General features: G+C 38.5%; 1 protein-coding gene across 1 annotated transcript in view; it reads left to right on the forward strand.

The window, feature by feature from the left end:
- ARHGEF28 (Rho guanine nucleotide exchange factor 28) overlaps window positions 1-15,251 on the forward strand; it is a 219,306-nt gene that overhangs the window by 115,554 nt on the left and 88,501 nt on the right. Inside the window, exons 9-11 of the mRNA XM_006775561.2 lie at window positions 5,894-6,015; window positions 9,356-9,636; window positions 14,618-14,825. Coding sequence (XP_006775624.1) covers window positions 5,894-6,015; window positions 9,356-9,636; window positions 14,618-14,825 — 611 coding nt within the window. The remainder of the gene's footprint in view (window positions 1-5,893; window positions 6,016-9,355; window positions 9,637-14,617; window positions 14,826-15,251) is intronic.

Consider the following 15,251-nt stretch of genomic DNA (forward strand, 5'->3'; position numbering starts at 1 on the left):
TACAAAATAGTCATGCAAATGTAAAGTACAGCACGGGGAATATAGTCAATAATATTGTAATAACGATGTATGGTATCAGGTAGGTACTGGCAATATCAGGGGGAATACTTTGTAAAGTATATGATTATCTAATCACTGTGCTGTACACCTAAAACTAATACACAATAATATTGAATGTAAATTGCAACTGAAAAAAATTAAGAAATAAATAAAAAAACAATAAAGACTTAGGCAAAAAATAAAAAGTCTTACCTATTTTGTGGTGGGTAAGACTAAATCCTGCTGTGCTCATAAACTTCAAGATTTAAAGCAAAACTGAATGAATGAATGAATGAATGAATGAATAAAACCAACCATCCAGCCATTGTTAAGAGATATCTGGACTGAGAGGCCCTCTCTTGAGTTTCACAGGCAAGAGCTTGGCACCCAGAGTGGGCCAAACCAGGTCAGCAGCAGGTTTGCAGAAGCTGCCTTAGCCGGGTTTGTTTATGTCTGGGTGTGGGTCTCTTACATAACCACACAAGTAGGCCACATTTTCCTTTAGCTACAAGGCTCTTAGCTTCTTGAGGGAGAGTTTGATTTCCTTATAAATCAGGTGGCAGAGGCCCTAGGCTGGTCTGGGCCCTTAACTGTTTCCTGCCAGGTTTGGGGTAGTTGTCACTGTCAGAGGAAAGGGAGGCACGCGGAGCTGCCTCTCTCTCCCCGCTCACTAGCCCCAGTTACCCCTCATTCTGTGGGTGAAACATACCTACTGTCAGTTGTCACCTCGCTGGAGCCTCTGTACAGCAAGACAGCGCTGATGAAAACGCTGTTGCAGGGAGTCCTGGTACAGTTTCACAGATCACATTACAAAGCCCTGAGAATAGTAGGAGAGGGGCGAGCTGGGGATCCCCTCAGAGTTACTGTTTACCCTCTAGGCGCTCTGCAGCGAGAACCTGGCCCAAGTCCACTTTGTCATGTTAGAACACAGCAGTTTCTGAAATCCTCCCTTTATTCTTGAGAAATGCTGTCTCTGATGGTTTGACTTTATATTTTGTTTGTCCTGCTGTTGGACTCTCTCCTGTTGCATGAGCTCTCACCCTTGAGTCGTTGCAAGGTAACTCTAACTGGGTAGTTTGACTTTGTTTATCAGTTACCGTGTTCAGGATGGGCTTTTCTTAATAAGAGCTAAGCCAGTTACAACATTATTTTAGCTCTTTGTGTAGCAAATGGAATATACTGTGAATTCCAGTTGCCTTTGGTTGGTTCTAAACATGTAAAGTTATAACCATGGTTGAAATCATTTTTTAAAGCATTAAAATTACATAAAGTGTTAAAACTATACAACCTCATTTTCTTATATGGTAATAGCAAGCATTTGCCTAGTGCTTCCTTTGTGTCAGATTATGTTCTAATCATTTAAAGTATAAATCATTTAATCCTTATGACAATGCTAATAAATAGACATATTATCATTGCTATTTTACAAATGGGAAATGGAGGTACAGAAAGGTTAAGTAATTTGCCCAAGGTCACATAGCTAATAGGTGATTGAGCTGGGGCTTGAATCTGGGCAGGCCAGGGCCCATGCTCTTAACTACTGCAATGCATTGCTCTTCACCAATTTAAAAGTTGCAGCTATGTGGACGGGAGTTGAGTTAAATGTTTACAAAATATCATTCATTCATTAATTATTTTTTATTTTTATTGAACTTATTGGGGTGACATTGGTTAATAGAATTATAAGATTTCACGTGCATGATTCAGTAATATATCATTTATATATTGTATTGTGTGTTCCTCACCACCAGGAAAAAAATAGCATTAATTCAAGATAGAGAGCTGATTCTTACTGAAAATTACATCTATAGGCTCATTGAAAAAGAACCTGAAGGGCTTTTTTTGGCAATAATTTTTCATTTAATTTGCTACTAAAGTGGTTACATATGGAAGGAATAAAATCATATATCTTGAAAATCTTACAAAGATCAGGTTTCTTAAGAAAACAAAACCATTGTAGCTTTTTCTTTGTAATGGGCCGAAATAGTGCTGTAATGAACTACTTTAATATAGGTAGCTGATGTTTATTTGAAAGTACCTTTAAAGACTTTTTTCACAATAAATCTTATTTTGCTGGTCGGAAGCCCATTGTTTGCAGTGATTATGCTTCAGTTAATAAAAGAGTAGAGGCCTTATAAGCCTGTCATCTTCTGATTTGTCAGTGTCTGTTCACTTCTAGATCCTATTACCTGTTGGTGTCCTTTGACAAGCATGAGCCACGGCTGACCCAGACAGTTACAATGCAGAGGTCTTCTGGGACAATTTTATAGTTGCAATGAGTAACTCAGCAAATCTACATGGCAGGTTGTGGGCGACAGATCTAGAGAGGAGGTAGATTTCCCCTCCTTACTGTTATATAGTCATGCGCCCTCTCCCCCCAAACCCCCACAAGACTCAGTGCAATCCTTACCTAATGGACAGGATGATGCCACTATCCTGGCAGGTTTCCCAAAGTGTAAGGTAAATTCTTCTGGGCTCCATCAGACTTGGAGATGGTATCTTAACCTAACATTAGATGACAGCGGATCACATTGTAAGGGAGCTATTTCTTTTTCACGGATTTTTGACCTTCCTGCTCATTCAAGGAGAAAGTGGGTTTGTTGCCACTGCATCTTTAACACTGCTGAGTCCTGCAGAATCTCCCTTACGACAAAGAGCAGGCACTTTGTAGATGCTCAGATGTTTAGTCAGAATGCAGTTTCATTGTTTTGTTTTTATTATTTTATTATTATACACTGGCACCAGACCATTTGGGGTAACATTTCATTTGGTTCTATGTTTTAAAATTAAATATGTCAATTATTTGCAGATGTTTTATTAAATATCTTGCACAGTTCCCATTTAAAGTAAGGCCAGGAATTTCTTGGAAAATTGGTTTTATTTAAAGAGTAAAAGGAGAGTTAATCTAAAGACAAGTTGTAGAGCATAGAAAAAATACAGGATGAAATGTAGATATGGAAAATTGTGAACTTGGTAGAGCAAGGATAAAATCTTGGTCTAATACCTGCTATGGTTGATTTTGTGGAGATCCACAGTTTTTTCTTTGAAACTCTTGGGACCAGACTTGTTTTGGAATTAGGAATGTTCATGTTTTTTGGTATAGTTTGTATAATATATATGCTATGAGTCCCATTGGGAACACTGGGGCAATGCTATCATCAAGCACAATAATTCTGCAGCAGGAGGTATGACCGTTCACACCAAAGTGGGGTAAATAGAGACTTTACATGACCTCGTGTGGATTCAGGTTAGATTTTGCCACCACATTTGTTTTTAAAACAAACTTAGGGGGGAAAAATTTTTGATTTTTCAGAGCATTTTGGATTTCAGAATTACAGATAAGAGGTTATGGGCCTATCTTGTAAATAAATCACATCATTTTCCAAAACACTGATTAAATTAATCATGCAGAAAACAAAATTAGATTCCAACTTGGTCAAAGTAACCAAAGTAACTCTTCCACCTTTGAGTTTATTTTTACTGCCTGGGTATGATTTCCTTATAGACTAGAGGCCCGATGCATGAAATTCGTGCAAGAGCAGGCCTTCCATCCCCCGGCTGCCGGCACTGGCTTCCCTCTGGCACCCAGGACCCGGGCTTCCCTCTGGCCACTGGCAGGCACCCAGAACCCGGGCTTCCCTTGCAGCCCCGGCTTCATCCCTTTATCCGGGAGGACGCCTGGTCTAATTAGCATATTACGCTCTTATTATTATAGATTCTGACCTGCCACACAGTGCCAGGTAGATTTGTTTGTGGAAGAAAAGTTGAATCCAAATGACTCTTACCTGTGTGAGTGAAAATAGAAGTGGTTCCTGGTCCTGCTCATCCTTGAAGTGAGGGTCGGTTGTGAGCACAGAGCTGGCTATTTTGGTAGTTCCGAACATGGCTATCGGATGACTGGGCAGTGCATACACTGACACCAGACCATTTGGGGTAATATTTCATTTAGTTCTCTGTTTTAAAATTAAATCTGTCAATTATTTGCAGATGTTTTATTAAATATCTTGCTAGTTCCTTAGTCTAATAATGAATGAAGTTTTGATTCGGCAGTGATGGAAATGGTTAAAAGGGGCATAACCAGCCTCTCGAGTGTGATGGCAGACATGCCAGGTGTGTTACAGTCTGTGAACTTAGGACATGAGAGCAGTTAAGCTGGATTAATGACCCTTCAGAGGACCATGTTGAGTTATTTATGATTGTTTTTCTAACAGGCTGTAAAATGACAAATGAGCAAGTATTTTCTTACCTCAGAACACAGTGAAAGGGTTTTGTCAGGGTCTTGATTTATAACCTTTGGAACATGCTTTTATTTTGTGTAATTAGAATAAAAATGGATAGTAATTGGTCATAAAGGTTATTCTTGTGAAGTATTTGTGGGCTTTGTGTGTTATATTGCTAGCTATTTAAATGAATTGATAAGAGAAGACATGACAGATATGAGAAGATAATGTTTTACATTTCCATTGTATATTTCCTCAAGGAGCTTAATAAAAATCTCAGTTGAGTGTTCTGTGGGGAAGAGAGAGATGTAGGTGGAGAATCTGAAGCCAAGGCCACTTGGCTCATACAATCCATATATCTCTATAACTTCTGTAATTTCATCTGGGACCTTCTACGAAGGAATAGATTTTTTTTATTCCCAGTACATCAGCCCAACAGTTATTAATATTTTTAAAAATTTTCTGATTCAGTTCTATGGGTTTACTTGGGTTTTATGCTATGACATAGGCAAGACATGTCATATACTATGACATGGAATAAGTGCCATTTCTGATGGAATACAGGCAACATGATTCCTTCTGTATTCATGCAAAAAAACTTAATGGAATGTCAGTGAGGACGTCATTTGCTATGGATATAACATTGAATCTATCCTATTAAATTAATGTACAGCTATTGATAATTTATTATAACACACCATGATCAGTATTAATGGCCTTGTACCTCACTAATGGCTTTGTACCTCACATTGAACATGGTTAAAACCACTATTAACAAAATATAATGATAGTGACAATGTTTATTGAGCACTTACTAAGTACGTAGGCATGTGTTAAGTGTTTACATGTCTGAACTAATTTAATCCTCATAACTATACAATGAGGAATAATAATAATAATAATAATCCACTTTTACAGATGAGGGAGCCCTGTAAAGGTATCGGGAGATTAGGCAATTTAGCCAAAGACACAAGAAATGAAGCATTCTGGCTTCTCTATGGTTTATTGCCTTCAACTTTTGTTCCCTACAAATACAGTAACACCTCAACTCTCTGGGAAACCTCTTTGAGCAACCTCATCTATTTGGAACAAATCCGAGGACATAGAAGCAAGCAAAAACATTTCTGTACCTGAAATGGAGGCAAAGCTGTGTCTGTGAGAGTATGCATATTCAGCAGGCAGTCAGGGCCAGAACTGTGAGGCTGCGTGCTGTCGCGGGTCCTTTAGTAGAGGGTCTGGAGCCTGAACACCTCAGTGGCACCTGAGGGTCACAGTGCAATCACTGATGCTTCCAAGTGATTCATAAAGTGAATTTTAGTTTAATCTGCTAGAAATTGAAAGCAAAAGTCTCATTGATTTTATGAAAATCTCTCATGACTAGAAAACTAGTGCTTGAAATGGGCACATACTTATCTAGAACGAAGCATTCTTTAGGACGGTTTTAGATACTGAGAAGGTTTGGATGTAGAAAATAACATACTTGGAGGTAGTTCTGAATAAGTGGAGGTAGCAAAGTGCCATCTTTAAAAATATAATCTTGATTGTTTTTTTCTTATAGTTGAATTAAGAAGGCAAAGGTTGACTGTAAAATAAATTCCTCTACTTTATTTCTCCTGTTTTCACTTCTCCTCTAGATCGCTCCTGTGATGTCCTCAGAAAATCCAAGCAGCCCCCAACGTTCCACGCTGCCGGTGGGCTTTCTGACATGCTGAACGGTGGCGATGAAGTCTATGCTAGCTGTATGGCGATAGATCAGGTAAGGTGGGACTGATGTTCCGAGGTGGATCGGCCCTCTTTCTAAGCCCGAGCATGTGAGAAATAGATCCAGCATCGCTGTGTTCCTCTGGGAGCTTTAGCCTAAGTGCAGCCCTGGTGATGCTACAGTGGGGTCCCATCATGTGAGCATTTAACTGAGGTCCTTCCTTCAGCACGGCACATCTTACCCAAAGCGCACCACGAGGGAGGGGCCTTTGACACGGCCCAAAGAGAGGAGAGTGAGAGCTCTCCTATTGGGGCCAAAATAGGAAATGACAATTGCGAGGCCAGTTTTTTCTCTACAGCTTGTCAGAAAACAAGGGTGTGTGTGATTTGCTCTTGCAGTATTTGTATTCAAAGCCAGCAGGAGCTGGGTGAGCAAGAGCTTGACGCCAGCCCCATACGATGCTGTCATATAAATTACTTGTTTAATCCTTACGACACACCCATGAACATGGAATAAGGTTGTAGAGCTTTAATATTAAAGCAGAATGGTGTCATGTTACAGGGAAGCTGGAACCCTTCAGAGCTCCCCGCCCATTCCCTGATAGAAATTTGTGAGTTAAAGCTCATGAAGGCAAGTGGTTTGTGCATCTACATATGGATTTATCCTTCATTCTTTTCTGAAGCTCAGTCACCCTTGATTTTAAAAAATTTAATTTTAAAAATTTATCTTTATTGTTAAAAGTATTATGGATGTCCCCCTTCCCTGCATTGACCCCCTCCCCCCACTTCCATCCCCTAATATAGTTATCGATCAGAAGATTTCTGCACACTCTAATTCAGTGGTTCTCAACCTTCCTAATGCTGCAACCCTTTAATACAGTTCCTCATGTTGTGGTGACCCCCAATTTCATTGTTACAAATTCAACATAATTAAAGCATAGTGATTAATCACAAAAACAATATGTAATTATATATGTGTTTTCCTTTGGTCTTAGGCGACCCCTGTGAAAGGGTCGTTTGACCCCCAAAGGGGTTGCGACCCACAGGTTGAGAACCACTGCTCTAATTTATGGTAGGTTTAAGGGATTCAGGGTAATTTTGACAACATAATTTCTGTTTTATCCACTAACTTTAAAGCCTAATTCCCATATAAATGCACCATAAATATGCTCCTTGAGCAATATGGTATTTTACCCTTTTTGTTGTTAGTATGCATATATTATACCTTATTTTTTATAGATGTTTTCTGTCTACTAGATCTCAATTTCATCTCCTAGTCATATATCTCTGCTTTTTTCTTTTTGTGTTATAAAACACTGTTACCTCAAATGCATTGTATAAATGCATAGGGCGGGACGATATTCAAAATGACTAAGATATGAACATCAGGACATGGACATCAGGCTATGAAAACTGGTATATGTTTTGGTATAAAGCAGCTGAATGTGTTCCTATTTATGAAATCTAGAATGAAGCACAGAGTTTGGGACAAAGTGGGAGTTCTGGGGACATTCTTTGAAGATACAGGCTAACTGGACTTGGTGTGCTCTAGCCACCTTCTGATTTTACTGCTTTTATTCTGTTGCCTTATTTCCTAAGCATTTGCATGAAATGCTTCTTGAGTTCTTAATTTTTTCGTTTGTTCTAAGCCTCAGTGAACACTGTAACATTTTCACTTACCTCAAGTAACTAAAATTGTACGACTCGCTATTAGGAGGAGAGAACCGTGTCTTTATTTGTTCTAAGATACATTAAAAATACACTGAACATGAAGTTAAGATGTGATCGTTTGGTGTTGTTTTGAGTGAGAGAAGTATTGCTCTAGTAATGTGAAGCATACACTTGAAGAGGACTCAAGCTGGCTAATTGGTAAACTGAAACATAGCAGAGGATCGCCAAATGCATGCAGTGAAAACAGAAATGAAACTGAAAACCTGGATACAAATCACAAAGTTCTCTATGTCAGTGTGGCATGGCCAACATATCATTTATCTCACTGTCCCTGTGTCCATTTGAATAACAAGAACAGAGAGTCCAAATTCTGCATGTTTAAAACAATTTCTAGCAATATCTAGAAAAAAATCTTAATCTATTTCCTTCATCCCCTCAACATGGCACAGAAACCTAAAAAGATTGCTAGCTTGTTTGCAATGCTGTTTCCTATAAATTCTCAAGGTTACCAACCTATCTGATGAGGCAATTCACATGATAAAGCTACTTTGAATATCAAAACCAGGGAACCATCATCTCTACAGTACTGTTAGCAGTGTACCACTCTTATTCAATTTTAGCCAGTTGTCCCAAAGTCCTCTGTAGCAAAAGTAAATTCAACTACGTGAGTTGTAATGAGTTGTCATGTGTTTGTAGTCTCCTTTAATCTGGGACAATTCCTTAGTCAACTTTTATGACATTGGTAATTTTACTGATGATGTTATCTTTGGTCTACCAAATTTATTTTCAATAAAGTCATTATTTTAAAAAAATTAAGTATCTTGTGGGAGACAGTTTCAATCATTGCAAATATCCTGTTAGTCATTTGACTTGCACCCATCAGTTTGAGCATTGCGCGAGTGTTTTTGCCTTACTAAATTATCATTATGATGGTTGGTTTAGGACCCTAAATTTCCCCCTTTTGCTTCATTTCCCCTTCACCACTCTATATGTAAATAGTGTCATTCTCTTTCTTTTTACTGTTTTCTCCCCCAGAAGTGATGCCTTTTGATGAGTGACGCCTCAGATCGCCTGTGTCTTTAAGCCCCTTTCTTAGACAGGTGCTTTGATCAGCTGGGACTCCTTTTCACCTGTAGACTTTCTCTTCCCATGATAATTGTTAGGGGCCACCTCCCTGGTCTCTCTGCCATGCAGATTTTTGAGACTGTCCTTTCTGCAAAGGTGTCTGGTAAGGGTACGACAGGTTGCTTCCTGAGATTCGGTGTTTATTTCATTGTTTCCATGTAATTTGAATTTCTGGGCATTTTCTATCTTCTAGCTATGCTAAGCCCATGCATCTTCTGTAGTTTTATTTGTATTTTTGTTTGGGAGTGTTTTATGTGACCACCTCTACCTTGTTTACTCAAATTTCTATAAACTGCTTTATAAATCAAGCTGTCTGCTCCTCAGTTGTTTTTCTTGAGTATTTAAAGCATTTCCTCTCATTTTAAGTGGTTCACAAAATCTTAAAATGCTCAGTTGGTCTTTTTCCTTTTGTGAATTATGGGATAGCAACCAGGTGAACAAAAACATCATGAAAGAATTCTCTGCTTATATGAAACAAAACAAGAACAAGTAAGACCAGATAACTAAAGTGGAAGGTTTTTAAATTGGGAGAAATTTATTCTTAACTAAGCCTATCTGTCCTGCTTTTGCTTAGGGAATACTTTTCTTTTGTCTACCAGGTTGGTGATTTGGATATTAACTATATAAACCTAGAGGGAGTCACTACACACACCTGCCCTGAGTCCATGGATTCTGCTCTGACACCTCAGAGCGGCAAGCATATCCTTTGTACCGAAACCAGCCCTGGCAGGCACCCGCTCCATGAGAACAAGGAAGTGACGTCAAATACTGAAGCCCAACAGTCCTTCCCATCGCCATCTAGTTCATGTGCTTCCAACTTAAATCTTTCTCTTGGTCTCCATGGATTTGAAAAGGAACAAAGTCATCTAAAGAAAAGAAGGTAAGGTACTCTATTTTAGAGGAAAATGTAGAAAATCAAAGAACCTTATAGCGGAAATTGGAAAATTCTATTTTATTTTCTATTGTCCCTACCATTTTTGTCTCTACATAAAAATGTTGCCCCTTTTTGATTTCTATATTCCTTGATTTGAAAGTAAGACAGTTAAGGAAACTGGCAAAAAAAACAAAATAGAAGAAACCCATAACTTTGGCAATATTTTCATATTTTAATGAAAATGCATATAATGGAAGCTCCCATTTATGTAGATAGAAGTAAAAATTGTCTAAAAACTTTGGAAACTAATTTGGATATGCATTTTATGACCCAGCAGTTTTACTTCTGTGTTTTAAGAGACATATGGATGAGTACGTGTGGAGCAGAAAATAACCCCAATGGGGAATGAGTAGGTAAATTACAGTATAGTTACACAAAGGAGTGCTATACAGTAGGGAAAATGGACGACAGCTACATACATGACATGCATCACAGAAACACGAAGTTCAACAAAAAGTAAGGGACAAAGTACTTTAGTTAGATGTCGTTTTTATAAAATGCAAGCCAAACAAAATCAAACAATTTATTATTATAGGGCCAATGCATAGTGCTTAAGCTATTAAAAAACAGACAAGCACGATAACGAAGAGGGAAAAAATACCCAAATTCAAGATAGTTATTACATCCAGTGGGGAAAGTAGGGAATGAGAATGGAAAGGAATAAAAAGGGTTCAATGGTATGGCCAATGTTCACATTTCAAGTTGGGTGGGATCATAGGTGTTTTATTTTTATGCTTTGTAACTTAGTTACCTTGCACATATTTTCAAAATATTTATTTGAAATACAAAAGTGTTACTTATGCAAAAGTATTATTATAACAATAGTTTTGATATGATAGTATATATTTACATGTGTGTATACACATGTATGTTTGTATTTTTGCATCTGTTTCTTGTCCACCCGTTCATTGTCTATTTTCTTTAGGAAATAGACCAACGTCTGCTAATTTCATTTTATTCTGCTGTTCACTTTCCTTAGGTAATAGCTTATTTCTCTTCCCCAGGCCTCTGATTGTATGCTCATTTTCACACACAAAATCTGAATGTAGAATACACACACGTGAGTGTGTATGTAATTATTTACGAATGAGCATCCACATAGGTAGACACGTGTTCAGCAGAGATGTAACTGGTCAGAAAGAAGAGCGAGGGAGGATAAGCAGCAATCTCCAGGTGCCAACCCCTGTGCTGTACTTTACACGGTATACGAGCCCTTGCGGTTGGAACACTTTATAAACAGGTGTTGGTACCAAGGGTAACGTCTGATACATAAATAATGAAAGATTTTCTTTAGATTTGTATTTTTTGGAATGATAGTTTAAAAGATGCCGAGCGGTCATGGCTATGAATTAAGTTGACGGGACATTTTGGGTTCTCCACGTGTGTTTGCGACAAGAGGCGGTCAGGTTAGTCAAAGCAAGAGTCTATATCTATACAGTTCTGCAAGCACAGATTGAACTGTGTGTTATCAGTGTGTTCTCGTGGGACTCTCGGGATCTGTCCAGCTTGTGATCCAGTCTCCAGAAGTGAATGAGCTCTTTAGGAATAGAGGCAGGAAAGGGTGCACGTGGTCTCTTGTTCTGCTTATGCAAACATGTTCTCATGATGGTCCTGTTCTGGGACGTTTCAACATCTCGCTGCTGCAGCTAGAATTTTGCCATCTTAAAATATAAGAAAAAATTATCCGTTTGAATAAAGGCAATTAGAAACCTCGTTAAAAATGTCACAGCTGATGGGGGGTGGTGGGAGAGGGTGGCAGACAAGGAGAGGAAGATGTACTGAGAGAAAAACCTTCCAGCTAGTGTTGCAGCCAATGTCTCCTGCACATTCTGTCTCCTCTGGAAAATGTAGGAATGAGAAAAAAGGACTTGTGATCCCCAGCAAGCCCCACTTTGAGCCTGGGATGGCCATGGGACCCCCGCGCCCCCCCCCTGCCACTGGTGTCATGGTGGGAGTGTGTAATACAAATGATAATGAACTTGACGTGAACTATACCCCTTTTTAAAAATAAGTGAATCATAGGCTGAGAGGCAAGGAGGAGAAATTTGGGGGCACACAATAAAAACTGAGGTTAACACAGGGACAAAGCTGGCTGGGACCCAAGTTTTCTAAAGTTAAAAACAATATTTTGGTGAAAGTAAAATTGTATGCATAATATGTAACCATTATGTTATTTAAAATTAATAGGCATTTTAAGAAGTTACAAGGGGGAAATAAGCAATGCAACACTTATTTTAACAAACTTTACAGCAAAAAATTAGTTGATAGAAGACAAATTTTGTTCTGTTCTAAAATATATCTTTAAAACCATTTTTGTGTCTTGTTTTCCACAGTAAGAAATGCTTGTCACACCATGAGCCCCCCTCTCCCATTCACATAAAGTTTAAATGTTTTATGAAATAACAGGTGGAATGTATTCTGATATTTTTTACTCTATACTATTTTAAAAGAAAATTCTGGTCACCACCTACTGAATCAATTTCATAGCCCACTAATGGGTTTTGAAAAATGGTATAAAATGAGAACCTAGAATAATTGTGAAAAATAATGTCTATAATATTGAATATCTTAGATTAATAACAAAGAAAAACTGTAGCCCAATTTAGATGAAGAGGAAATGAACGGTTTTCAAGTATAGTATGCAAAATAAAATAATACTCACTAATCCGTCTAAGATTTATTCATAGTGATGGAGAAATGCTGTATATACGTACCTGGAAAGTTGTACTAAAATAGGGTATTCTTGCAGGCAACTGACTATTTGAACTAATTTTCATTAGTATAGAGATCACAAGTTGGAAGACAAACTCAGAGGCACAAGATATCAGCAAACCTTTGACCTCCCACCCCACCCCAGATCTCTTTCTACCCTCAGGTGATCATTGAATTAAGAAAACTACATACCACAGCACCGTAATTACATCACTATAACATTCAGAGCACTGACATATACTGGGAAGTTTTTCTTAACACTAAGCTTTAGTTTTTTATGAGAAATACATATTTTTGTTGTTGTTAATCCTTACCTGAGGGATATGTTTTTTCCATTGCTTTTCACAGAATGGAAGGGAGGGAGAGAAACATTGATGTGAGAGAGATACATTGATTGGTTGCCTCCTACACATGCCTGATCAGGGGTGGGAGCAAACCACAACCCAGGTACGTGCCCTTGATCCAGAATCAAACCTGAGACCTTTCGATGTATGGGCCACTGCTCTAACCACTGTGCAGCACCGGCCAGAGCGATAAATAATTTTATGTACTCCAACATATTTTAGTGTTGAATTAAAAGTGTGAAGTCCACCTCCAATTTATCTTCCCTTTCTCAGTGCCAAGATGAAGGGTCTCAATGTGTTCTTTAAGGAGAAAATTCCACTTTAGAAACCTCAGTGGTGCCAGGCCTGGCCTTTACTTACCTACAGGTTTGCCGGTGCCCAATAGGGCCCATGAAAAAGTTCAAGGACCAGAGACTGATCTTAGTGTTTGGACTAGAGACACATATAGGACCATGTGTCATGTAATTTATTAAGTTGATATTCAGTGGCTATTAAATAGTCTATGGTTTTTTTTTTTAAGAAAAGTAACCCAAAAGAGTTATTCAAAGTTTTATTTTCTAGTTATATTTTATAATCAAGATGGTTTCATTATATTGTTTTTAAATTTTATCTTCAGAACTGTAACAACCAAAGAAAAATACATTAAAAAATGCACTGTTTGTTTTTTCATTTGTTGCTTTTTTTATATACAGACAACAGAATAGTAGTTACCAGAGGGGATGGGGGTCAAGGGAGGACAAAGAGGGTAAAGGGGATCAAATATATGGTGCCGGAAGGAGATGAGGCTTTGGGTGTGAGCAAACAATGGAGTTTACAGATGTTGTTTTATAAATTGTACACCTGAAATTTATATAATGTTATGAACCAATGTTACTCTGATAAATTTAATTTTAAAAATTCACCGTGCAGTGAACATGCCAGTAAAAGCTGTTGACCTCAGAGTTTGGTTTAAAATGTGAATGTTAAGGAATGAGCCAGGAATGTGGAAGGTCACATTCTTTCCTTTAAATTCCACGGTTATCACAGCTACACGAGGAGAGAAAAGCTTTATAGTTGAGCGGAGTTACTACCTGCTTCTGGGATGGATTTTCATGGGATGATTTTTTAAATGTTTCTAAACATGATAATTTAATATGACACATTTGGGACCTCACTGGGTTCCTGCCTGACCCGGGTCGTGACAGCAACTCTGGGTGAGACCTTTGCACATCTCTCCTTCCCGGTGCCTCCACCCCCTGAGCTCTCCGGCCCGGGGACACAGAGAGAAAGCCATTCAGCATATGCTCACATGCAGTTCCCCAGAGCCGCCCCTCAAACAGCCCAGTGGCTCTGTTTTGTCTGCATTCTTAATATGTGAAGGGTAACTATTTGGGGCTTGCCATAATCACATTTACAAAACAGAAATTGGATAACACTAACTTGAACCAGCTTTTGTTTCTTAGAGTCCTGACATGGCTTTAGCTAGGTAGAAATGTTCACGTGGGGAAGCAACATTTTGTTGAAAATGAGGATATTTGGGGGAGGAAAAACAATAAAAACTACTTACATATAAATTTTATTAGAAATTGGCCCCAGCCGGGTAGCTCAGTTGGTTGGAGCATTGTCCCAATACGCCAAGGTTGTGGATTGGGTCCCTGGTCAGGACAGATACAATAATCAGCCAAGAATGCATAACTAAGTGGAACAACAAATCAGTGTTTCTCATTCTCTCTCTTTCTCTCAAATCAATAAATAAAAGTAAAAAAAAAGAGAAGAAATTAAATGCGTAACCATTATACTTTATACCAGTGAAGAATTTGAATTCAGAGAAATAGTAACCAACTCTGTTGGCTTCCTTGGTTTTTTACTTATTTGCTTACCTTGTGCTCCAGTTCCAGCCTCGATGCCCTGGATGCAGACAGTGAAGGGGAAGGGCCTGCGGAGCAGGCACACCTGTGCTACACGCCCGTGTCGCAGAGTTCCTCCAGAACCGGGATTCCCAGTGGGGATGAATTAGACTCTTTTGAGACCAACGCTGAACCAGATTTTAACATCTCCAGGACTGAGTCACTTTCTCTATCAAGTAACCTTCAGTCAAAGGTATTCTGATTGGTATTAATGTGGCTTATTCTAAGCGGGGGAAATGTGTTGTCTGATTCTATCCATCTTTGAAAGACAAATGATGTTTTATTCACATGTATAAACTTTTTTTTTTTTGGAGGCCTCATGCGCTGGCTGATTGAGCCTGTCTTTTTCATCTTTCCCACTCTAATCTGTATGGTCCTTACTTACAGGGGACGATTTGTTTTCATCAGTTCAACACTAGTACATACAACCTTTCACATACTTGGAATATTTTACCATTGTACATAATAATTCCTACTATCATCTCTTAAGCAAAGGGAGAAAAACTGGTAGTATTCAGTGGGTTTCTGATCAAATTTGTTTTGCTCACATAAGATTTTGCTTGGCCCGGGGGATGAGGTAAATCATGTTACTAAGTCAGATGATGTTTGTTTAGCATTC

This window comes from Myotis davidii, unplaced genomic scaffold (assembly GCF_000327345.1).
Source record: "Myotis davidii unplaced genomic scaffold, ASM32734v1 scaffold44, whole genome shotgun sequence".
Taxonomy (NCBI): domain Eukaryota; kingdom Metazoa; phylum Chordata; class Mammalia; order Chiroptera; family Vespertilionidae; genus Myotis; species Myotis davidii.